The sequence below is a fragment of the Sabethes cyaneus genome, chromosome 2 (assembly GCF_943734655.1).
Source record: "Sabethes cyaneus chromosome 2, idSabCyanKW18_F2, whole genome shotgun sequence".
NCBI lineage: Eukaryota > Metazoa > Arthropoda > Insecta > Diptera > Culicidae > Sabethes > Sabethes cyaneus.
In genome coordinates, this window is record NC_071354.1 from 132,736,481 (window position 1) to 132,764,137 (window position 27,657).

Sequence of the window (27,657 nt, forward strand, 5' to 3'; positions counted from 1 at the left end):
CTTGCAAAACCTGCTACACCAACCCCCTGTTTCGCCGGAGGGCCAACAGATCGACCACGTTTTGATCGACAGTCGGCACTTCTCAGACATTATCGACGTCAGATCTTATCGAAGCGCTAACGTTGACTCGGACCACTACCTAGTGATGGTTAAGATGCGTCCAAGACTCTCCGTTGCGAACAACATTCGGTACCGACGCTAGCCTCGGTTAGATCTCGCGCGGTTGAAGCAGCCAGACGTCGCCGCAAATTACGCGCATTCACTCGAAGCTGCGCTGCCGGAAGAGGACGAGCTGGACGAAGCCCCTCTCGAGGACTGTTGAAACACTATCAAAACAGCCATCAGCAGTGTAGCGGAGAGCTCCATCGGGCATGTGGCCCGGAATCAGCGAAACGATTGGGTTCATGATGAATATAGGAGGGTGATGGATGAGGAGAAGGCTGCGCGGGCGGCCACGATGCGCAGTGCCACACGTCAGAACGTGGAAAGACACAAACAGAAGAAGATGCAGCGAAACCAAATCTTTCGGGAGAAAAAGCGCTACCTAGAAGAGCATGAATATGCAGAGTTGGAGCGGCTGCATCGTTCTCAGGAAACGCGAAAGTTCTACCAGAAACTGAACGGATCCCGCAAAGGCTTTGTGCCGTGAGCCGATATGTGTCGGGATAAGACTGGCAGTATTCTGACGGCCGATCGTGAGGTGGAAGCAGCACTTCGACGAATACCTGAATGGCGCCCAGGCGAAGAACCATGGCGGCGGGGAAAGCGATTTCGACAGTGCAACAAACGGGGAAGAGGTGCCAGCCCCAACGATAGGTGAAGTTGAAGAGGCCATCATGCAGCTAAAGAACAACAAGTCAGCTTGAAAAGATGGCATCGGAGCGGAGCTTATTAAAAGGGGACCAGGAAAGCTGGCCGTTTGTATACACCGACTAATTGTTAGAATTTGGGATACGGAACAGCACCGGAATCTGTTCGCAATTGGTGATAGTCGGCGGAAAATGATTTGGGGCAGCACTTTATGGGTGGCATTGAGAACGCTAATCGCTCGATAGTTCTCACAGTCCAACTTGTCGCCCTTTTTATAGATTGGGCAGATAAACCCATCTTTCCACTTCTCCGGTAGCTGTTCCGTATCCCAAATTCTAACAATTAGCCGGTGCATACAAAGGGCCAGCTTTTCTGGTCCCATTTTAATAAGCTCCGCTCCGATGCCATCTTTCCCAGCTGACTTGTTGGTCTTTAGTTGCATGATGGCCTCCTCAACTTCGCCTATCGTTGGGGCTGGCACCTCTTCCCCGTTTGTTGCACTGTCGAAATCACTTTTCCCGCCGCCATGTTTCTCGCCAGATCACACCTTCAATAGCGATGTTGAGTAACATAGTCCCGATAATTCTGAAGGATTTGTCGGAGAGTGAAAATTTGATCCATAGTAGCACGGGCCCCCATAAAGCTCACCTGATAATCGAAATCTATGAATTCTCACGCTATTGGGAATAGAAAACGTAACAAAATCTAGGGGAGCACCTTGTAGGCGGCGTTAGTTAGCGTAATGCCGCAGTGATTACAGCAATTGAGTCAATCGCCCTTTTTATAGATGGAACAAACCACACTTTCCATTCACGCCTCCGGTAGTTTCTCATACTTCCAAATCCTTGAAATCCAGTAAAGTGCCGTGCTAGTAGTTCTTTGCCATTTTTGTAGAGCCCTGCCGGGAGTTGGTCCTTTCCGACGGCTCTATCGTTCTTCAGCTAATCGATTTCTCTCCACGCTGCCGCGGCACGCTGTCATCGTTTAGTACGGACTCGTAGGTTGTCTAATTGCTGAACGTTTAAACGATGAGAACGGCTTTGTCGCGAGGTATATACCGTCGATAGTTTTGAGCGCATATATACTACTACTAGATAATGATCCCAGTCGATTTCCACAACCCGTACCGTAGGGAGCAGATGTCGGTAATGTTCGAGTAAAATCGGCCATCGATGAGAATATGTTCGATTTGCTTCAATTTTCGTGATTATAGGTGATCTCCAAGCGACTTTGTCACCATCATCAGACGTCGGAAAGTTACAAAGTTGATACACCGCTGGCCGTTATCGTTCGTATCGGTATACATGCTATGGGGCCCGTTCACCGGTCCATCCATCGCTTCTCTGCTAATCTGAGCGTTCATATCCTCGATGACGATCTTGATGCCCGGTCCAGTCACGTAGCCAGCGGGGGTGCTTAGAGCTTAGAGATTCGCAACTTTTCGACATGAACATCATCTTCTGAACTCTGATGAAGCCTACCTTGTGATATGTGATATGAATGAATATGAAAATTGAACATTTGAGAAGTATTAGCTACTCTTTACTTTTGTTAAAATGAGAAAATTATAACAAACAGAGCAAAAGTATCCGAAAGCGGTGTGTTTATATGCACACAAACACAATAGCCAATTACCTGCGCATATTGGTCATATCGGCACGATACAACAGTTTGTTGTACCGAACCGGTAACAGGTGAAAGTAAATTCCTGTTATGATGTTATTTTGCAAATTAAAAAAAGAATGTAATTGATTTTCTTTTCATGTGTTATGATTGCTTGAAATTGGGCAAAAGTTTCAATTTCCATTCCTATAGAGAGCAGTTTGTGCTGGCTGGGGTACATAACCTAAACAAATGAGCATATGTAATCCCACTGCGCGAGATTTACATTTGAGACTAATCAATCAATGATCTGCACTCTAAAAGCAACCGAGCGCTTTTGGAAACCGTTGGTTGGCTGGTTTTTGCCGCCGGCATCGCCGCCTTTTCATTTCTTCTTAGCAACCAGCCCGAGCACATAACACTGAATCGATGATGTCATGACGGAAAGCGCCCACGCTTGGACCAGACATAAAATGTGTTTTATTGTAATGCCAGATTGTGCCGATTCAACGTCTGAGATATTTAAGCGCCGCCGACAGCAGTCGGCAGAATAGTTAGCAATTAAGGCTGCTACAGAGGTTTTATGGCACGAAAAAGCTAGGAATTGCAAAATACGGCTTACAAAAAATTTGCCGTACCTCCAACAAACAAACCAGTGCCAAACTGCTTTGAAAAGTAAGAGATGGGCTTGTTTCTATGTCAAAAAGAAAAAACAAGAATTGTAATCTATAAAAAATCCAAATTTCAGCATAATGTTTTTCCGAATACATCTAATTTCGGTCTTCATTCGTGATGTACGTCCATTAAATAATATTGAGTAAGTTGATGGTAATAATAGCGAATATTTTGTACATGTTTTTTTTAGTTCCTAAGGCTCGTTTTCACGGCTACTGACTGTATAAGCGACACTATGTGGTGGATCCTTGTGATTCCGCATTCTCTAAATTACGTTTACTAAACTGCACAACGAGTACAGGTAGTGTTAGGAAACCAATCATTGTTAGTATCCTTCCACGACACGGAAAATTGCTTGCCTTAGTTCCATCGTCACGGCAAAATAGTAATATGTAATAACAAAACCAATAAAATTTACTCCGCCATTAAATGAATTTTCTTTTTATTGCAGTGCATTTCGTTTGCAAATGCGCTTTCCAATCAAAACTTTTGTTTTCGATCACACGTTTAAATGTGTATCTGCTGGCGATCCATATAGCATGCAGCTCCTCATTTTCACTTTTAACGTCGTTTGCAATAAAAAAAACTACCAAACCAACGTACTAAGAGATTTAAATGGAGGTACTAAAATTGAACAAAAAGCCTAAAAGGGCTGCAGATAGGCTCGAAGCCTGATTACATGCCATTTAAAGTGATACTGAACAATAATTTAGGAAAAGACTAAAAAAGGAACAAACTATGTTTTCGTAACACGTGGATCTTGTAATGTGAATTTTATGTTGCATCACGAGTGCATTCAATATCTTAGAAACTCAATGATCTTATACGAAAATCACTAATCAATAAAATCATTGTTTTTTTTTTTGACAAACACATGATAATATTATTTTAATTGAAATATTATCGATTTCCTTCATAGGCAAGACAAAAATATATGAAGATAATGCATCTTTTAATAATCGGATTTATTAACGTTTGAGGCATGATAACAATGTTTTACCCATGTACGGGTATTGTTTGGTCAGTCAATGCCACGAGAGAAGATAAATTTGAATTTATTGACCGCTGGCACGGAGAGAGTATTCCAATCGCTACATACACACCGATAGACATTAATTGAAGCTAAAACAGTTTACAATACCATGTTATGACTGGCGGTATATGCAGTACAGTACATACCTGTCTGCTAGAGAGGAAGAGAGAGAAAGCGTACATTCGGATGAAACGAAATAGGAAAATTGACTGGAGTCAACACCACCACGGCGTTTCCACTCGGCCGCTCGAAATAGTAGTAGCGAGTCGTCATTCAAAGCGGTACGGGCGTGTATGGTCAAAACATAAATTTTTTTGCGAAACAACTCTTTACTCGGTCTCATGAAAAATGGAATGGAGTGAAACGGGTTTTGAAAAATAAAAAAAAAATCTACATCTTACAGCTGAATCAACTTCCGTCCAGCAGTTTGGTGTCATGATAGGTAAACTGCCTCAGTGATTAATATACAGATAAAATAAGAAGCATATACTGTCAAGTGATTTCACGGCACGATTCGAGGTGAAATTTTGGAAGCATTTCCCCGCTTGGCAATGATGAATTGCAGGAGAAACAATAGCGTCAATTTTTCGTCATATTCGATTGAATTGATGTTTTAAATGTTTCGAAACATTCGATTAACATTTTCGAAGTGCAAATGAAACGAGAACCTGTATGTTTAAATGAGTGAAATTTGAATGTCTCTCTTAATTACATTAAATACTAATTTCAAAATTGACACAGGACGAGTCCCTATTATTCTTAAAAGTTCGATCTGGAAACATATAAGATCACGAAAATTGGTGTAAAAGTGATCTGATACAATAAGAGAATAATAAGATAGACTACAAACAACGATTTATGTGTATAAATATAGTGCTTGCACTATGACCAACTTACTGTAAGTCTACGTTTTATGGGATCAAACGTACAAAATTTTTCAGTAAATGAATTCAGATCCACGTATAAATTTAAGGCGGTTCGCTGTCTACCATACCAGTAGAGCATTTAAATCATCTGTATAATTTAGTTTTGTTACAGTAGTTTGTCGAATTCTATGTTACTTAAAATTAAGTGAATGTTTTTAATCTACAGTAAAATCTGACCTATCCGGTACCGAAAACAAAACTTCCAGTTGATTATCCACACCGTTAACTTAATAAAAACGTAGCCAATGTTAAAAGCGTGTTAGCCACTGTGAGAGGTTTGTAATGATTCTCAGCAGTTTACTTTCAATGTGACCCAAACAAGCTCCACTATTATTAGATCATATCGTTTTATATATTCATTTTCCCACATTTAAGGGTCGTGTCTTTAAGTGAATGTGGTGTATATTATGGTCCCCTTGTAAATTTTGCTCCAATGGTTTGTAACTTTCAATTCACATTAACGTAACGCCATCTTACAAATAGGCTTCCATTCGAAAATTTATTCGAGATTACAACAGTTTACAGAAACGCAAATGTTTCTACACTACAGTTCGTAATTTATGTGCTGAAAGACAAAAGATTTGAGTAGCAAGATGTAGAGAGGGGGGGTGACAACAACATTAAGGCATTTATTGTACAAAATGGGCCAAAACATCTTCGAATGAAAAATTTATGAAATTCTGTTCGTGGCTGATGGGCGTATGAATGAAAATAACATTTAAAAAACTCAAGGTGTTCTATTTTCACTGAAAATTCCAAACGAAATTTTCAGATTTCCTCGGACTTCGCCTATTTTAAACAGTTAAAAATCTTGAGCCTAGCATCGTAGAACAAAAAAATGAATAAATGAAAATAATAAAAATGTAAGTAAAATTTCTCAGAAATCCAAAAAATAATATCTAGAAAAAGTTTTTCATGAATTTTACCATGGTGAGGAAAAATTACGTAGAAAAGTCAGAAAAACTTTGTTCTGCATCCAAAAAAAAGTATTTTTTGTAATAAAAATCCCACGATAGCGTTTTTTATTGTGTTTTCCTGAATTATGCCCGGCAAACTCGATTTTTCGGAACATTTACTAACTTCAAAAATTCACATCTCAATATTCAATTTTCCTGAGTTTCTACGACTTTGCATTGGAATTTTTGCACTACCGTTGAAACACGTATTCCGGAACAGGTAAAGCATTGGGTAATCATCATCCTGAAGTTCACATAACTAAATGTAATTCTGAATAAAAGAAAAACACTAGTCATGTTAAGCATGAGCAACAAAACGCAAACTGGTTCGATAAATTTATTTATTAATTTGACATGCTTTCTATGTTTACAGACAAATAACATGCCCAATGGGCCGTCCGTTTCCCGGAACACCTTCACCAACTACTGCGCGAAACAACATTTTCCACGAAACAACATCTCGATTAATATTTAAAAAGAACCAATCAAGTCAGTTTTCCTGTGTTGCTCCAGCACAAATAACTTTCACTTGGTTTGTTTACATTTGATTGATTGACCCTTTTCAAATGTTAGCCAAGTTATGATCGATGTTTTGCTTAACCGACCTACAAGAAACCATTTTTTGATCGAAATATTGTAACCGGGAAATTGTTTTATCAAGGTGTTATTTAAGACAGGTTGGGAAGGTTTAAGTTTTAAATAGTTAAACTCATGATTCACAGTTAGAAACTCATGTAGGGCAGGGCATTGATAAATTTTTGTTTTAACCAGCACTAAGATGTCGTTGATTTTTAGTATCTAGGATTATAGAATTTTTCATCGTATTGCGACTATTTTTTGAGAGTTTGTATGAATTATAATTATATTGCTTTGTTATTTTCTGAAATAGAATTTTAGGTACATATCGAAACAGAAACTGCGCTGACTGACTGACCTTTGAATTTCCACCATTTTCTTGTTACTTAGCGTAACGCTTTTCTTAAGCACATTCATTTTAGTTCCCAAATATAACTCAAATTCTTTTCTTTTCTTTTCCATTCCATGCATCACGAGCACAGGTGAAAACCGCTGAAAGCTGCCGGTAATTTTTTATTTCAACATGATGAAATAAAAATATTGAAAAGTGAGTGCACGACCGTTCAAACAAAACTGGCGAGCTAACTGTTAGCCAAAAAAAGCGAAAGACACAGGTCGAACCAGAAGCAATAACCTAGCAAAACGACAACATCATTGGTCGGGCCAGGTGAAACAACTTCAGCGAGATTGATTGAAAACTCGAAAGAAGTCAATATAGTGAATAGGTCAGACAAAACCTCAACCAAGGTTTCCAATCAGAACCAGTGGGTTTCCCCGCCCGGTGATTGCCCAATGAAAGTGTGAGTGAAGAGAAAAAAGTGAAAAACCGAAATAAGCGAAATGCACTTTTACGCAATCATACGCAGTGAATAGTGATAATTTGTGCGCAAGGTGAAGTGGAAGAAAAATTAAACCATTGGAAATCAAGATTGCCGGAAAACGAGCGTGAAACAGAAGCAGCGGTTGATGTACTTAACTGCCCCCAAGTGAAGAGCTTGTTTATTTTTTGCAGAGTATAAAAATGTATCGTCCAAATTTTTACGAGTCTACCTGTCTACGGTGCAGTGAGATTGTCTATCAGGTGGATCGCGTGGGACCGTTGAAAGATTTTACATTTTTTCATTCCGGTTGCTTCAAGTGTAAGAAATGCGGAACCAAGCTGACACTGAAAACCTATTACAACAACCAGCACAACCAGGATGATAAAGAGGTAAGTGTCCGGTTCCTCAGTGCACGGTGTACCTGTTTCTTTCTGGTATGGATAAGGTGGAATAACCACTCTTCCATCAACAACAGTATTACTTGGAAGATACTCATAGCCACTAAGTACGAATTTTACTGTTGTTGGGCACAACTTGTGTTTGAAAAAATTATTACCGAAAACTGATGTTGATAGAGTTCATTCACAAAGCTATGATTGCGTTGTTTATTAGTGAAGAATGATGTTTGTATCTGTGTCTTTACGTAAATGTCGATCAAAATGGTTCTAAGAAGAATTTTAGCAGATTTTTAGAAACTCTTAGCACAATTTTTGTAAATAAATTTCTGGTAAACAATTCAGGAAATTTACCAATTAGGAGCAATAATTTTTTATTGTAATCCTGTTGAATTTAAATTAGGCCATTACAAATATTTTATAAAGTTTTTGTCCTTCAGGTGTTGGGCAACTGAAGGGGGGAGCGCTAATAAAAAACAAAGAGATTTTTTTTATTCGACCAAAGAAATGTGGTTTGAGCATTTTTACTTAAAATTTTAATGTGAAAAACAAATCTATTCTTGCTTTTCATATAGACGTCATTATTTTTCTTGCAGAAACCTACGAAAAGAAAGACAAAAATATTAGAATTTTTTTTGCCGATTTTAAAAAATTTCAATGTTTGAATTTCAGTTTCTGTTTCGTGTTAGTAGCGTTAACTCCACTCGTACACTCATTTTTCGAGTTTTTGTAGGCTGTATAGCCCACAGGCAATTGATTTTATGAAAAAAATTAACGTATATCCTACAAACTATTTTTTTGCCACCCTAAATCCTGAAGCAGAAGCAGTCCTCCGAGGAGTTTCATCATAAAGAATGAGAAAAATTTTGCACGATGTGACCACACTATCAGTGCGGCATTTTGAATCACGTTTTCTTAGACCAAACTCGTGTTTTTAGTCTTTGACCTTGAAATGCGGTCAGGCATTAATATTAATATTTTTTATAAACGGTGGTTCTACAATTGATGGAGGGACGGTAGGGGAAAGTAATAAAAAAATTTTGGAGTAGAGGGAAAAGAGCGTGAAGGTGAGGGGGAGGGGGGGGGGGGGTTGGTAGCTACGCTTAACAAGTAGTCGTTATGACTCCTACCTTTTGTCCAATGCTGGAAGGACCTTCCATCGTTTCTAAAAAACACGTTTTTTTCAAAAGGGTGTTTGTAAGCATCGCAGTCTATAATAAAGTTTATAAAGTTGTAGTTTAAATTGATGCTTTCTTTAGAAAGATAGATATGCACAATTAGCATAAGCATAGGATACCGCCCGTGTGCTGCTACTCTGTTATTGACCAGGATCGATGAAAATTGCAAAATGATGACTGGAAAAAGCATACTTGGGACAGCACGCTATTCCTCATTGTGCAACCTTATCAGGTCCCTGCATGCTGATCAATCCGACACCGGCGGGTCCTGGTGGGATGGGGAGGAATGTTAGTCCAATACTTGTTCCTACTAAAGACCAGGGAATCCTCTGCATCTTCATAAGTATTTCGGGAAAGGAATTGTTGTTAGTAGATGGGGGGAGCTAGATGGATAAGGTAAGGATGTAAGCACCAGTTATATGAGACTAACCTGGATATTCCAAAATTTTCTTGTAAAGCCAGTAATTACGAAAATTAAGATATAAACAATACCTTTATAACAAATTTAATATAATATCAATGGTGCTCATATACAATCATAATATAATTTATATCGTTTATATTTATATTTAATTTATATACTATGCACATGCGAGATTTACGGCTCGAAAACTACGTGACAACTTGAACTTATTATCTATACCTGAAAATAAATATCAGGGATAACGAAACGAGTCAATATAGTCTCAAGTTGATAAGCATTTCCTCCTATCAACGCTAATATGCAGAGATATATAGCGCCCTACACGTTTACAACGATAGATATGAACAATTCACCAAAAAAGTCAGTTCTAATTGTACATATTTCATTTTGTTTGCATTGCACTAACCTTTAATTGTTAATTTGAAATTTTTTATGAAGTTTCAAAACCATGGAGGTTAAAATACTTAAACAAATTACATCTTTCCCAATTTCGGGAATTTCTTTAAAAACTTAAAACTATGTTTGCTATATTGGCAGATTACAATGCACGTTTGAAACACAAATGGTAGCGAGCACTGGCCGCACTGGCATACTCAGACCTACATAAATAGAAGGTAGAAATTAATTTTTGTGCAATCAAATCAACTTATTGCGAAATTGGCGGCCTATAAAAACTCAAAAGTCACCAGTGTTTACTAAACGGTTTAGATATAATGGGTTTATATGTCAATATAATAATTGAAACAAAGTTTATCTCCAACTGATGTGTGATGAATTATTGTGAGTTAAACAGTGTACAATTATGTTTAATGGAAATATTGTCAATTGCAAGGAAAATTTTACCACCCAAAGTGCGATATCGCTAATAAGAGTGCTATTTTGCATTAAATCGTTTTGTTATGTTCGGCGCACTTATTGCTTGGAAGATAACGAAAAAGTGCGCCGAAGCTACCGAAACGATTTTGCAAAATAGCACTTTTATAAGCGATATCGCACTTTGGATGGTATAATTTTCCTTGCAATTGACAATACTAAGTCCTATACAATACATAATATTGCTACATTTTTAATAAATGATTTGAAACAACATGTACTATAAATTAAATATCAAATTTTATAACTGATACATCCCGCTGTACAATTTATTTGCGCATTATATCGTTCTTCTATATTTTGTTGTTTTTGGCAATTTATGTGAAAAACATGCGTCGTTTATTCCGTTTTTGTGATGTATGATCGAGTATGGACTATCATACTCATAGATAGAGTGTATTTATTATGAAATTTGCACAAGCCATTCTACCCCGCGGGTGCGTTCTGTAGTCTTCCCCTACTTATGTTCTCTTCTGTTAGAGTGCAGGGCAATTACAGGGATAGTGTAACGATCTATCTAGCTACACAACTTAGCTGAGATTTAACACTAAACGTACCGCGAAGGAGTTCAGACGATTGGCTTGTTAGATCAGCATCGTACCTCGAAGCTACCTGGTAGGTCTTCGATGGCTTTACATAACGTACCAATTTCGTATGTTGCAGTTAAATGCAGAATGTATTCAAAACTTTCAGATCAAAATCATTGCACCTCTAGCTACATTTTAATTGTCATAGAAATCTACGCTTGTTCTGCTAAACACCCTCGAAACAAACATACGCAATCGATTTAAACCCTTTTTTATCTTCTTTGATGCAATGCTCCAATGCAATGCACCAAAATAATTTAACACAAAAGCATAATAGAATAGCAGCTTCGTTAGATTTTAAGCAGTTCAATTAGAAGTAAAATTATCAAAAAACTACAAGGTATACAGCCCTAAGGGTTGTACGAAAGGGTGATGTAGGACTATATCAGATCATCAGATCAAAGACTAATGTAAACCACAGAGAACCAGGTAATTGGACTACCAGGTAATTGACAAAAAGTTTGTAAAAAGTTTTTATGTAATCTACGAGTAATCCTTCAATAGAGCACCCCTCGAGCAGTAAGTGCCAAACTAATAGCGAATTCATAAATTAACCTGGGTTCGTGCTAACTCGAACCCGAAATTTATGAACGATACGGGCAGTTTGACAGATTGACCCGTAAACCGTAATGCTAGACAGTTTTAACCTGCGCTTCAAACTGAATGCTGTCAGTTTAACCGAAATGCAATCTCGGTTAATTTATGAACGTTTTGACAGCATTTCGATTAAAACTGAGTGCTAATCGACCTGAGCCAGGTTAATTTATGAATTCGCTATAAATCTTGATGTCGCTGCCATCGCTGCTATGTAACTCCAGCACAAAGAAATATTGATAAAGGTACATGGATATTTTTTGATGCATTTAGCAAACAATTTCTGGAGGGCGCCACCGACAGATTTTACACCCAAAAAATCGATTACTTCCTTCGAGCCTGTTAATCTGTTCTCTGTGTGTAAACTGCATTTCTGGCATATGTATTGTGTATTCAGCACTAAATTGGACTTCCGTAATAACGGCAAACGATTTTTCTTCCGTACCGTAGAATAACCCTAGTGTCGAAAGTAGTGCATTGTATAGCACGTCTCATTTGCTATACAGCGTACTACTTCCGACACTAGGTTTAATGTACATTACGGAAGAAAAACCGTTCGCCGTTTTTTCGGAAGTCCAATTTAGTGCTGGGCGACATGGGCTTAGCGACGGAGGTGGGGTTTTGGGGTTCAAACCCCCCCCCCCCCCCCCAGACGAAAATTTGTTCTATACTTTTTAGCTTGAAATTTCATAGCCAGCTGTTTAGAGCACAGGAATATTTACGGGCCATGTTGTACGATCCTCTCCGTCGTCAGCAGCAGCTTAGAGCCGGGTTAGTTTATACTGTTTTAAGCTCTATTCAACTCGATCTTGTGTTACTCGTCGCTCATTTCCCAGGCGTCTCTGAAGTCGCAGTTTATTTTATTTAAAAAATAAAAAATGTCACTTTAGAACTGAATGAGCCATCTCGCACGTTTAGTCCCTCTGTTCTGGGTGCCGGTGGGGTTGTTGTGAAAAACTGTTTTCCTTACGACCTGTCCGGTACACCGTGGCTTACCGATTTTCACCAAATGCACGTCTTCCCAAGCAGTATCTATGTATTTATTAACTTTTTTCAATAAGGCTTTCCACCAGTGGTTGGTTCGCCCCAAAAGCAATATCTATTACTTTTGATTCATGCACCTCCGCAAAGGCGCGTATGCCCTGCATCAGTATTGTCAAATCTATAAAAACTATCGGTCTAGTAGGGGGTTCGTACGGCGGCTTTTGCCTTTTGATCGTAGCGTTTTGCGAAGGGCAAAGCAGTTTCGATGTCCTGTTTGAATACGCCGCTTATTTTATCTTAGATTGAGTGCAACGGAATCTATTACTGGATTCTCTGCGAGACAAATAACTTTGTTAAATGTAAGAAGATTAGAACAATGTAACGTCCGTATAAATAGAATACTGTTGTCCAAGATAGTTTAGTTGCGTAATATAGATGGCCAAGTACGATCATGCGGTGTTTTATTCTGCCGAAAATTTGTCCTGTTTCGCTGTCCATTGAAAGCTGATACTATTCATCTTATGGCCCATAGGATAAGTTCAAAGATAGTGGGTATCGTACTTTCGTCTGCGGATTTGTGCTGTCCGTAATTGGTGAGCAGCAACATCGCTGGATCTTCTTATTTGTGTTGACCACGGCTATCAGCCATCCTACATACGCGAACTCATCTACCACCTTTGGTTCGTCGCCGTCAACGATTACTGTCCGCGAAAAAAGCACGTTCGTTTCGTTTGAGCTTCTGTCATTCATGTATTTAATCTTCGACGCGTTTATTTTAGGCCGAATCCTCCTAGCCACCACTTTCAGTTTAGCGCAAAAGGCCTCTGCAGTGGCAAAGTTTCTGGTTTTAATATCAAAGTCATCTGCGTAGCCAAGAAGTTTGCTGCCTTTTCTGAAAATCAAACCACAGGTTTCGAAATCTGCTCGGCGGATCACTTCAAGAGCGAAGTTTAAACTCTTGTAAGATAAGTTGTTAGCAGCACCTTCACTGCGTCTCGAAGAGACTCGATCCGATGGACTCTAACAACCTCTTCCAGCCGAGATTCGAACATACGACATATCTCAATGCCAACTGGGAGGCAAAATTTTAACATTTGGTTTCTATTATTTCAATATTATCTTTTTAGTCAAAAGAACACTCAATTTCAAGAAAAATAGCTTTTAACTGAAAATAATTCCCCATTTCCTGAATAAACTCCTTACGGTTAGGCTATGTCAGATTTTTTTTGTATAATAAAAATAATATAATATTAATATTTTTGCGAAATATTCAGATTCAATTCTTCATTTAATGCAATGGTGGCTTTGAAAATACGTGGACGGGGATTCATAAGTACAACGCCTGCAACCTTGGAGACAGAGATTTCTTTTAAAAATCACTTGTGTCACACAAGTTGTGTGCATCATTGGAAAAAAATCTAATCGACCTGTTTTCAGCTGTTACATGTAACATGTTACATGTTACATGTAACATAATTACAGCTGTGACAAAACAACATGTTTTGCTATTTTCAGGCAGTTAAGGAAAAATGCTCATAAAACTCAATTTTACCTCTTTTAACGCCTGACACTGTTAGTTAGCCTGAAGTATGAAGTATTTATATGCACAATAATGAAGGTATGCAAAAACGGTATACTCTTAACGCCCAGCGTTGCGTTTTCGCAACGTAGCGTTGCGGGACACAGGGTCAAAATTAAAAATACATGTCAGCGGCTTTTTCTTAGTTGACCTAAAAGAGAATTTGCCTGGAAGTTTCAACTTTCTATCCCTGCTGGGAAAAGTGTGGGGCTTAATGGGTTAAAAGCGAAAATGTTACGGTTTCGACTATTTACCATATCGTAAGATCCCCAACCACTACTCGCAAGCAAGGTAATGGAAGACCAGCCGAAATTATGGACGCAGCAGGACGTTGTTCTCTTTCTCGTGCCTTTAACAACAAGGATTCCGTGAGTGTACCGCTGGTTGATAAAAAATTATTCAAGAAAATACTCTGTTTTGGACGACGAAAGTTGCTTCCCTCTTTCGAAGACGCTCATTTCCGGAAATGATCGATAATAATCCATGGAGACATTCTACTGCATCTCCGAACATAAAATACAGGTTTACATAAATTTGAACAGAAAGTGATGCCACAGACAAACAGACGAGACACTCGCGTTAATTCCATCGTCCAATCAAAAACCACTCATTTTTCAAAAAAACATGTTTCGCAACATGACCACACCGCGGTGCGCGAGTGTTGCTTCGAATTTTCAGTATAAAACCATACAATTGTTAAAAACCCTACAGCATAAAACCCGGCAAATGCAAGCTACTCCGCAACATGCATAACAGAGGGTGCTAGTATGCAAGCAAAATGTGTATGACGATGGTAAAGGATTTTCTTCTAGGTGTCATGTCAGTTCGTCAGTGGTGATGCTGTACATTGCCATTTCCGAAAAAGGTATTTCTAAACCATTGTTCAAGCCCTCTGGTTTGGTTAACAATTAAGATGTGTACCAGAACAAATATTTGAAAAAAAATTTGATCCCGATTCTACAAAAATATCATGCAGATGAATTATACGTGTTTTGGCCGGATAAATCTTCATCGCATTACGCCAAAAAACACAATCGTTCCTGAATATCCATTCGATCCCATTTGTACCCAAAAACCACAGCCCGACAAATCTGCCTCAGTGTCGCCCAATCGAAGATTTCTTCGGGATTTTGTGCTCCTAGGTGTACAAAAATAACTGGAGACCCACGAATTGTAAATAGTTGTTTGGTAGAATCAAGAGATGCATTCGGAAAGTTCCCAAGTAACATTTTAGGTTTTACTCTTATGATGGCATTTAAGGCCAAAATTAGTTATGAAGACCGCCATAAGAGTACAATAAAACTTACATTGTTGCTTGGGTTGACATGACGGCCGTACAACGCTCCTGTTCCGACATTAAACAGCCGATTACGGACCGTTTTCTAATTTTTGACGTAGGACTACGTCTTTGTTTACTATACTGGGACTGGGTAACGTTTGAATGAAAGATTTCAAATGCTAATAACTACCAAACCACTGAAGGAAACTAAACAATTTATATGTCGTTAGATAGATAAAATGACCAGCTATTTTATGAAGGGGGTGAGAGCAATTTTATGGAGGGCGTAAGAGGGGGGGGGGCTTCTATACAAATGAAACAAATTTCCTCAAAACTCGAGAACTAATCAAGCAAATGGAACCAAATTTGGCATGTGGGAATTTCAGAAGGCAACAATTTTTTCTATGCTGAATTGAGACTCCTCGCCTCTTTAGGAGATGGGCTCGCATCCAAATTAAATACAAATTTTCTCGTAACCCGAGAACTACTCAACAAAAGAAACCAAATCTGGCTTTAGTTTTCAAAAGGTCGCATAATGCAAGTAAAAGGGTTGATTATGCGACCTTCTGAAAACTAAAACCAGAAATTTGCTGTGTGGAGATTTTTAGTGGTAAGAATTTTTGACGTAGGACTACGTCTTTGTTTACTATACTGGGAATGGGTAGAACTTTGGGAAAACGAAAATAGAAGTGTAATGTTTGAATGAAAGATTTCAAATGCTAATAACAACTAAACTGCTGGACGAAACTGAACAAGTTATATGTCGTTGAACAGATAAAATGATCAGCAATTTTATGGAGTGGGTAAGAGAGCAATATTATGGAGGGCGTAAGAGGGGGCTCCTATACAAATGAAACACAAATATCCTCAAAAGTCGAGATCTAATCAAGCAAATGAAACCAAATTTGGCATGTGGAGGTTTTAGAAGGTAGGATTTTTTCCATGGTGTACTGAAACACCTTCCCCTTCTAAGAGGGGAAAGACGAAATACGAATTTCGTCATAAATATCGAACTAATCAAGCAAATGGAACCAAATTTGGCATATGGGCGTTTTTGGAGGTAAGATTTTTTTCTATGGTGTACTGAGACCCCTTCCTCTTCTAAGAGGAGGGGCTTCCATACAAATGAAATACAAATTTCTTCATGACTCTAGAACTAATCAAGTAAATGGAACCAAATTTGGCATGTGGGGTTTTTGAGACCCCTCACCCCTGTGGTAGGAAGATAAGGACTGTCATCAAATGAAACAGAAATTGTTGCGTATGTGCCATATTTTCTGCTATGTAACAAGCGGTAAGCTGTGAAAGTAAACTAGTAAAACCTTCTCGGAGCAAAAGAAGGGAATCAACGCCGCTAACTTACGTGCCCGTTGCCATTCATGTCAAAAGAGAAAGACATCCGAATGACACGTCATATTTGCGATGAACGTGCTTTGGCTTTAATGTTATTTGTAACCAATGGCCCTTTTAAAGGCCACAAGCGAGCTAAAGTAAGATTATTGAAACATGTCAAGCTACGCATAATCAAATGTAATACAATGATCTGTCGGCTGATCATCCATTACTATTTCAACCTTTATGATGCACACAAGTGATTTTTGAAAGAAATCTCTATGTCTCAATGGTTGCAGGCATTGTACTTATGAGCCCCCGTCCATATATTGTCAAAGCCACCATTGCATTCAATGAAGAATTGAATATGAATATTTCGCTCTTCTCTTTTAAACATTCACTTAAACCACAGACAAACAGACGAGACACTCGCGATAATGCCATCGTCCAATCAAAAACCACTCATTTTTCAAAAAAGTATGTTTCGCAACATGGCCACACCGCGGCGCGCGAGTATTGCTTTGAGTTTTCAGTATATAAAACCATTCAAATGTACAAAACCCTACATCATAAAACCCTGCAAATGCAAGCTACTCCGCAACATGCATAACAGAGGGTGCTAGTGTGCAAGCAAAATGTGCAGGACGATGATTTTTAAAGGATTTTCTTCTAAGTGTCATGTCAGTTCGTCAGTGCTTAAACAATGGCACTCACAGATTTTTGTAAACATACATATGCCAGAAATGCGCATTAGTCTTTGATCTAATGATCTGATATAGTCCTACGTCACCCTTTCGTACAACCCTTAGGGTGGTATACCTTGTAGTTTTTATCAACAATGGACAATGTATCTTCAATTTCAGTAAATCAGATTTTCTTTAAGTATCGTTGTCTTATTTTGAAAGCTTGAGAAAAAATTTCCAAAATTTTAGCTGTCAACCGTTAGAGTAAAATGTAGCTTTGAAAATTCTTGATCGTTTACTGTTATTAACTCATTTTTAAAATTTTGCGACTTGATCCGGTCTGATTTAACACCGTATGGTCGTTATTTGTGGTCTGATTTAACACTTAATTTCTTTACCGAACACCGTAATTTTTTAACGAACTCGTATATTGTTACACTATTTGTCTTCAACAGGCTTGATTTGCTCTTTTTGCTTCGTTTTTGTTCTTTTGACTACAGTACCTCAGTCAAACAGAATTCGTAAAAGTAGCGTATAGGGAAATTGTAGGGTTTATTATTACCTACAGTATTGTAGAAGAAAGTATAGTTTTATCTTTTGTTTTATGGCACTAGATAGCTGCGTCGTTGGTAGCAAAAAGAGCGCTCTTCTACTAGCAATGGGGTAGTAACGCCATAAATATAAAAAATAAAACTTTCTTCAACAATATTTAGATAATAATGAATTGTACAGTGTGCTATACACCACTTTTTCAAATTCTGTTTGGCTCAAGAAAAAAGTAAAAACGAAGCAAAGAGAACAAATCTAACCTGGTATTTAGCATCAAAAGTTTTGAAGATAAGTAACTAAATATGTTTCTTTTCTTAGGTTTATTGTTGTTCGCATGTGCCGAAGAGTGGTCCAGGACATTTTGACCAGACTTCCGTTGGCATCCGGCAAGCATTGAATGTACCTAAGAGCACTAACTACGTCAACGAACAGATACGAGGTCATCGAAACGACAGTATTGATGGTGAGTGTTACACTAATCATTGGCCTTGATAAATATATTTCGCATCATTATAAGCAATTGTTATTGTATTTGTAGTAATCATTATTAGATTGGCAAGAGTGCGAAAGCATAAATGCATACGTTTCAGCTGGTTTATTATTATACTGCCGTTAATCGCATAACAGTCCTATTTTCTATGGAGTTTCCTATATAAATGGGACTGTTATGCGATTCACGTCAGTATAACTTTAACACTAAAGTAATCAAATATTATTACATGCTATTAAAGTATTGATCATTACCCTTCGTAAAACCCTTGAAACTTATGTATATTTGTTGCTCTTCAACACTATTACCGAAAAAATATTTTCAAAAGACCTCGTAAATTTCGAATTTCTTGAAAGTTCAAATTTTGTTGCTAATTTTTAGTGAACCTTAGGCTATGAAAGCCGATATTTGCAATCGATTGTTTAATCGTACTTAATTATGGCATTTTTGCTTGCCGAGGCGTGGCCAGAAACTTTTCTTGAAATATGCAGAAAATATTGTAAATTGATACTATAACTTCTCTTCAATAGGCCTACCGAGACAAACGACACCGAACGGTTTTAATGGAATCCGGGAAGGTAATTCACCACCACAGTCTGATCCCGACTACAAATATGGCCGCTTCGACGCCAGCGCATTGCACATTGCCCATGCGCTTAAGCAGACAGAAATTCAAAAGGCTTACGACAAACTGCGGGAGAAACCAATAGACTATTATTTGGTAAGTTGATAAATACTTGAATGCAGTTTGCATAAATACAATATTAAGTTAGTAACTTAAAATCAAAAATTTCGAAGGGTCTATGACATACAGTGAAACAATGTGATCGATGTTTACAGATAAATAAATGATGGTTTTGAACGGGATTTTCCTGTCCGATAGTCTCACTTGTTGCTTTCCGATAGCAGAAATCGACCAGACCACCATCATTTCATTGCAAAATTTACTTTTGGTTACGCATCGCTAACGATTTAATTACTAGAGCATGGATGACTCAATCTCTATACCTATCTCTTCATACGAAAGCATCTTTAGCTAGTTACTGTAACGAATAACGATGTTATATAAAAGCGCTCGTTGACCACCATCTGAACGGTTACTGAAGTACTAAAGATAAATGCAGCTGTCAGCCAACTAACAGCTCCACTCACAATCAAATTACGCATGTTGTAATTTGTTTTGATAACTGCGCAAATCAAAGTGTGGAATTACTTTATAAACGGCAAGCTTCAATTTTCAATATTCTTACTGAAGACTTTCTTTACGTTAGTAATCGTTATGGAATTATTAATTCGGTTTAATCATCGATAAAGCCAGTATTGTCTCTGTCCATTCGCTATGACGGCACCGCACGACCTCTTTTCCACCTACAGAACTGCCCGTAGCTGAATGCGTGAAAATTATTTACGACATATTCTGTCTTTTGCACTCTTTAACAAATCGCTATTCTGCTTCACGCAAACTCGAAACTAATTTAGGTGTCTCCACTGCGGCGCCGTCATAGCGAATACAATTGTACCGATTGAACTGCGGAATCTCAGCAACCGAGGGTAACCCACTTATTTTGGACCTTATTTGATTTTGCTGTAAGTGTCCAAATCTGACTTTAGTTTTCAAAAGGTCGCAAATCAACCCTTTTGCATGATTTATGCGACCTTTTGAAAACTAAAACCATAAATTATGTACAGCTGTTGGTGGGATCCAAAATACATAGGTTACCCTACATGATTAGCAAATAAAGCTAATTAGAATTGTGTTACCGAAATTGTTCTGCGCATTTTTTAGAATTATCATGCAGAATAGGCCAAAGATCGTATGATCTCACAAAATGCTATACCGTTGTGCTTCAAGTTTAAAACAGTTTCAAATTTCGAACACTTAGAATAAAATGCTCGTTAGTATCGCTAATATGATAAAATATTATGCTAATTTTTTACCACCGGATAGAGGACATAATATTTTATCCCATTTGCGATACTAGCGTGCATTTTATTGTAAGTGTTCGATGTATGAGACTGTTTGAAGTTTGAATCAGAATGATATATAAAATATTCGAACGAGACCTCCCTTTTTTAAAGATTAAGTACCAGAAACCGGCATTCTATGATACTACTGACAAGGTTGAACCAACTGAACTTGAATGCCACAAACATGACGAACCTAGTTAAACAGGCTTCTCTGGTTTTCCAGGGAAGAAACTTGAATACGACTCTTAAAAAAGCCGAAAAATGTAATCTTTTACTTAAAGCATGTTGCAAAACGCTAGAACGTAACACACTGGTTTGTAAAAGAGCGAAACCATAATGTTACATTCTGTTTTCGAAATCTGAACTTCTGTTTTTTTATATCCGATATACTTCGCGGCCGGTTGTTAGAGTACAAGCACACCCTCGGAGCAAGTGGTACGAGAATTAAACATAATGTTCTTGTCGAGACCAATGTTGTACCTTGAAGTCAGCTGGGAAACTAAGCGATAAAAGAGTTTTATACAAAATTATTTTTTTTAAAGCCAGTTTTGTAGATATTCCAGGGCATCCATCCAAACACTGTCGAGAAGAGTATAGTCGTGTATATTATAGAACCACGTAACTCGTAGAATTAATAGAATCACGTAATAATCAGTCATTTATTAAATAAGATGGAAAATAAAAATTCTATTAAAACAGATATCAACAGATTAAATACAATAAGGTACCCCGGGGCAAGTGGGAATACGGGGTAAGTGAGAATGAAGCTCATAGCTCGCTTAAATCTCCAACTCCAACTTTCTCCAACTGAACCTTTCTAGAAATGAAAAATACAATTCCAACACATACATAAGAATTGTAGATTATTTTTATGTAGCATTTCAAGCACCAAAACTTATTTTCGAATTTGAGCGTTATTTTAAATTTGCGTTGTAAGTTGGAGTTGGAGTTTTTAGAAATGATGTTTTGGTCGCAGGTTTTCGTAAAAGTACATGTTTTTCTGATAGTAGATAAACATAACTAGTGCACTAACAAGTTACGCAAGTTACATACGAAAATTAGTTGTATAATTTAGCAAGCGGCGTGAAATATATTGTTCCAAATAAAGCAGGCACTTCAGAGCACCCAGGGCAAGTGGGACCTATTGAAAATAAAGCGTTTCAGCACGAAACTTTCTATCTTAATATATTTATTTGATGTACTAGTTAGTTCATTTACATAATCTCTATATCGGTAAAACTTTCAAGTAAAACGGAAAAGGGCTAAACCAAGACGACTCAAAAAAGAAGTGCATTAACATGGTTTATGAGTGAGCAAATAGTTTTGTCACATTCTGTGTGACCATAAATAATGTTAATTGAATCTGAAAAGGCAAAGTTGATATAAGCTAATGTGCAACTGGAAGTGAAACAATAAAGCCTTATAGTTGTTTTATCGTTACTATTTCTTATGATAGTTTAACTTGATAGAGCTATCGTATCATGCATAGTAGAACCAACAAATCATAATCGTATTTTCGAGCTATTAAAGAATGGTTAATCATAAATTACGTCTCGCAAAAATTGAATACGGCTACATACTCAACTACTGCGTGATTGTTTTGACGTAGGACTACGTCTTACGACAAGGTTTGGCTGGGAGGGGTGTCATTCCAAAAAATCTTTCTCGAAATCGAAAAGTGGTCACGTTTTGGACCCTAATAGCAGCGGTTTCCCGATCGATTTTCAATGTTTTTGCACCAATCGATCGGAACATCTTCTAAGAATTGGCACAGATGATAAACGCTATTATATCGTAAGTGTACACTAATGAAAATAATGAAGCATTTTCCAACTAGAAATCCTCGCATCCTGATTGGTCGAAGAAAAGACGTCATGTTTTTTTTTTGCAAAAAAATGACAGAACCTCCTCGTCCCAATAAGTCGAAGATTCTTTACACCGCTTAAACCTGTCATCCGGTCATCCTGTCCTTTTGCCAGATTGTATCCATATAGGTACTATCTGCAAGAATTTGTTCGAAACTGTTGTCTTGCATTGTGCATGTGCCGTGCCGTGACGTGCATGTGACGTGACGCAGAATTCTCAAAGCGAGGAAAATCAGCGACTCTCTTATCCGAGAATAGTTTGAACGTTTCATTTGCTGCCTTGCATCAGTTAGTTGATGGCTATTCTCTATATAGTTTCCATAGTCAAGCATTACATTTAGATTAATTTCATTCGAAAATAATGACAAGACAAGGCAGGAGGGATTCGAAGTGATGCTAATGTTTATTTGACTGTCAACTCAGTATAAGGCAGTAAGGTACAAAACATTTTACAAATAACTTTAACTTATTTAGTAGCTTTCAATCATGAGAATGAATAAAACGCTGTAAAAAATTATCGACTTGCAAAAATTTGGATTTCTCAACCTGTAGCACAACCAAACCATTTTAACATAACAATTTTTTGATATCATCAAATCAAATACATAAATACATAGGGTTTATTTCTAATTCCCGTCGTAGTAAGTAAAGCCATTCTAATTTTCATCATTTGTTGGATGGATTTAATGAATACTCCAAAAGTTCTTGTGCTGATTTTACTAAGACACATTTACCTTCCGACCCGTGAACTTTCAAATCACTGAAAAGCGATTATTAAAGCATATTATTGAAATTAGGCAACTGACTTACAACGGTACGACGAATTTAAGAAATACCGTTTTAAAATCCGTCCATCAAAATTTTTCATCGTCCGAACTAAAAACCACAACAATGTTTATGATGCTAACGCGCATGTATTTATGTAGGACGGCATGACAAATGTTATTCTGCGAAATTTCTGCAGGTCAGGCAAGTTTTCCTGGCTGTAAAATAACGACAATGCCTTGCGTGAGTTACTTTCATTTATGAATGACGGAAATTAGAACGATTAGTCGACATTTTCTTCTTCGTCGCACGAAAAAATGTTGGAAAATTGGCTGGTAGGACTTCTTTAATGTTAAAAAGCATTTAAATAGATCTCAGCTCACTTTGATTGATCGCGTATGATAGACAACAAACTAAAATATTAGGAAATAACTAGTTTTGCATTGTGTATTTGTGTGTCATAAAAATGCTGTTATTTTTAATAATTTGTGTTGGATAGGACGGGAATAGGCAATTACGACGAAGCAGTGACATACCCTATATGTCTAACTAAATAGTGTTTGAGTAAGATTTGAGGCGCTATTAACATCCATTCGAAAATAATTGAATATTATTAACCTGCAGTCTGCATCTATGCTGCATGTAGCATGTATTTGGACATGAAGAATTCATATTATTACATGCATGGATATATGCTACTATCGCCACAAAGAGACTTACGTAGTTCTGCGTCACCTATATGCGGTCGTGTCTTGTACACAACCTCTCTGATTTTTTTTTATATTATCCATAAAGTTGCCCATCGTACTATGCTATAGCAACAGTAATCTGATTTTGCTACGACATTTTTCGATAAACAATTAGTAGATAACATAAACATTATCTTTGGTTGAATTTTTTAATGCTTTAACGTTGCTGTATATTAATATCCACAATTTTCTGTTATTTTATGCTTTTTAATAAATTTGGAATATAGGTCCCACTTGCCCCTGTCAATGAGGCAAGTTAGGGCCCACTTGAATTTGAAAATTCTCTTTAGATTCTTTTCACGTAAATCGATAGTCCTTTTTTGTGATTAAACCTTCGAAGTGATGCCACTGCAGAGTTCACTTAGAAAAGAGTAAATATTGAATGTGAAATATGTAGATTTAGGCAAACTGAAAAATTCTGATATTAGACTTAGCGAAAGCTTATATTTTAATGTAACAGAGATTTTAAGAATCAGTGGACGAAAATCAATAGAAATCAGTTGAAAAATCATATGCGGTTTGTTTGGTGGGGACCTGTTAATTGAATCACGAATAACCGAATTATTGAATTCGATAAATAGCATCAATCAATCATTATCAATTTTTACATTTCTTTTGAAAGCCCGTACAGAAACTTGTTAGGTTTGGGTATGGTGGAAGATGTCTGTTATTTTCGAATGACAGAAAACTGGTAAATGGTTTGAATAATTTTATTGCCATTTCCTCAGCTGAAAATTTTAAATATGTGAAATCATTTTTCGTTCTATTTTAATCTATTTGTCGTAAGTTAAAACATGTGATCTCGTAACATATAACAGGTTTTACGGCAATGCTTGTTTGCATGTTATTGTTATAGCCTATTGCGGGTTAAAGTATTCAGGCTGTAGATTAAATTATATTTTAATTACATGATACATTTGTTAAATATACAGGAAGATGTTTTAATTTTCGTAGCCCGTCAAAATAAGACTAAATCTACAACAAAACTTAAAGAGCATTTTTTTATAAAATGATTTTTACTCCTGGCAAGGTTAAAATTTTTGGGCGCGACTAGCATATCTACATTATCTTTGATAGAGTCCTAAGGAAGTGAGAAATAATTAATTTTGTTAACTAATTTGAACCATGAGATTCGTAGTCTCAAAGCTATAATACTACTCAGTGTACAATTATTTACATAGAAAGACTCTTTACTCTTTAGACTCCGTAATAGATCGCAGTCGAAAATTTGATGCAAACCCATAAGAAGTAGTTTGAACACGTTGATTGTTAGAATGAAACAGAAAGCAGGGTAACAATTATGAATTTATTGAAAATCACGGTTTCCGTTTGAACTATTAAGTTGAGCAATCATCGCCCGCGTGCGCCAATCAATCAATTTTGTTACCTCACTGTGTACCATGTGAAAAGCATAACATCTGCTAAATAAAATTAAAATGGAGTTTGGTGATTGTGCTTTTCTCTTCTATTTCGTCAATTAATTTTTTTTGTTTAAATTTTGTCTGGTGCACGCCAGGTTTGTTTGTATTTTAGAGAGTGTCACGTTAGAATTAATATTATTAGGGGATATTGTATAATTGATGATTGCCAATTGAAAAATGCTAAATATATGGAGGTCCATTTAGTGGTTTCTCTTTCTAAATTCTTATTTTTTCTTCAAAGGAAAGCTATCTTTATATGGAATCGGATAGTAAGGTGTTTGAGTACAGGTTTTCTATATTTGGTGCAATAAAAGTCTTCTTCAACTTAATATTCAAAAACGTAGATCAATAGCCTTTAGTAGAAAAAGAAGCATGTCAAACATTACAATTTCTCTAGGAAATAATTCTGTTGAAAAGTGTGAAAAAATCAGGGATTTAGGAATTATATTAGACTCAAAACTAACATTTATTGTACATTACACAATTATCAGCAGAGCCAACCGTATGCTAGGATTTATAAAAAGATTTAACAACGATTTCCCTGACCTATACATAATTTTTTAATTATTTAAAATATCCGTGAGGTCTATATTAGAATACTGTAGCATAGTCTGGTCACCATTTTCAGTAATGTATCAGGAATGAATAGAATCAGTGCAAAAACAATTCGTGTTGTTTGCTCTGCGTAAATTGAATTGGGTAAGCCTTCCTATTCCTTCTTATGAAGCCCGCTGCTTGCCTATAAATATACAAACCCTAAGACAGCGGCGTGAGCTCGCCAAAGTATCATTTTTAAGCGATATTGTTTCACACCGTATAGATTCTATTTGCATTTGAAGAAAAAAGTTTGAATTTAACTCTTTGGAATCCAGAGAGTTGCTCTCAGATTTCCCATGAAAATATCTCTTTTATAAAGAGAAATGATAAATTTAATTTAACGGAATTCACAGATTAAGTTATCAACTAATACATGGCTCAATTGTTGGGGGCAAGACATTGTCCACAAAACCGATTATTTACGAGAAGTATTTGCTGGCTAAATTACAGGACCTTCATTTTTACATTGCGTTGCAAGCTTTCTTTTTGTCCCTCAAGGTACGACAATGATTTAACAAACTTATTTTCTAGTGATATACTTCATAAACTGATTATTGGAAATCATCGTGGCTTTACCTACGGGAGCAGGTTTCAAATTTCATCATCAGAAACATAGAACTTGGCCTTATTCTGTAAATAATCCGTTGCCATTTTTGTTTGAATATGATTTTAGGCATATGACTATTTCGGTTGCCTCGGAGGAAGTCCAATGATCGAGCACATTTTTCGAGGCCGTGTATTATTAATAACCCGGCAAATACATATAGGATTGGCCAAGTCTGCCTTCAAAAAATGCGTAGGGGGGGGGGGGGGGGGTTGTGGTAGCATATTAAAGGAATTTGTATTGTGCGTTAATGACAGCCGCCGCTAGCATGTTACCGACATAGAGAGAAAGTGGGAGTCGATTGACAGTTTCCCGTGTAAATGGGATGAGCTGTCAGTTGTGGAGATAGCAAACGGCAGGACACCACAACGTACGTTGAAAGGATTATGGAAAATAGCTAGTTTTAGAGTGACAACTACTTGCTTCTGGCACTAGTGGACAATTTAATGTATATTACCGCCAGATATATATTGACCGGCCACCCGCTTTGCAAGTAAAAAACCGGTCAGGGCGGCCAAAAACCGGCCACTTGGCAACCCTAAATACATATTGTCTTGCAAGGCGTCAATCATATGCAGCTTAGCGGCGTGAATCAGAAACTTTACTAGTTGAACGGTGTAAAATTTCATGATTTTAGAAGCCATCTTATGGATGCATTACGCAAATTTTTTCATTGGCCGATCGTTTCAATAAATCAGTTGTTGCATGCGCAGTGTGACATGTTAAGCCGTCTTGTTGAAACTTTAGAAACTCCACAGAAAAAAAAGGAAAGCCAAGTCTAGGTGCTAGATTCCGTTTTCTAAACTTAACTTTCTGTTTTTTATTCGACAGACCTTGCAGTCAGCTATTACAGGACAATTGCAGGGCTAGCGCAACGAACCTATTGATTCTAAAAGCCTCTCCCAGCCGAGATTCGAAGATACGACGTATAGCTTGTTAGACCAGCGTCGTACCACGGATACACGCGTGGTTTTAATAACGCGAATTTTGGAATTTACATAAGCTTTTTTATGCAAATCTTTTGGAACTTTTACAATTTTTTATTGGAATCTTGAAATTTACACTAAGTGCGGTGTTAATCTATTTTTCATATTCAAAACTCTACTTCTACCCTACTTAAAATCGAAAAAAGACTTTGACTAAAAATCATATATTTAATATTAATTTTATCAATTTCATCAACTTGTTTTAAGTACTTATGATAAAGACAAAAAGTGGAACTTTTCAACAAATCGTGACATATTATTTAGAGTAAAAGTCAATACAACAAACACCTGTCACTAAGGTTTCTCAGTTTATTACATATTTAGGTATGTATAATTATTGCAGACAGTTTGAAAAA

At 37.2% G+C, this 27,657-nt stretch overlaps 1 protein-coding gene across 3 annotated transcripts in view; it reads left to right on the forward strand.

Annotated features, from left to right (window-relative positions):
- Positions 1–27,657, forward strand: part of LOC128733841 (hillarin) — a 38,640-nt gene that overhangs the window by 6,616 nt on the left and 4,367 nt on the right. For 2 of the 3 annotated variants that reach the window (XM_053827664.1, XM_053827666.1), the window contains exons 2-4: positions 7,061–7,788; positions 18,175–18,319; positions 18,877–19,067. In XM_053827664.1, coding sequence (XP_053683639.1) covers positions 7,600–7,788; positions 18,175–18,319; positions 18,877–19,067 — 525 coding nt within the window. In that variant the 5' untranslated portion in view covers positions 7,061–7,599. Of the gene's footprint in view, positions 1–4,444; positions 4,563–7,060; positions 7,789–18,174; positions 18,320–18,876; positions 19,068–27,657 lie in introns of those variants that run through there. The other variant, XM_053827665.1, reaches the window with a different exon arrangement.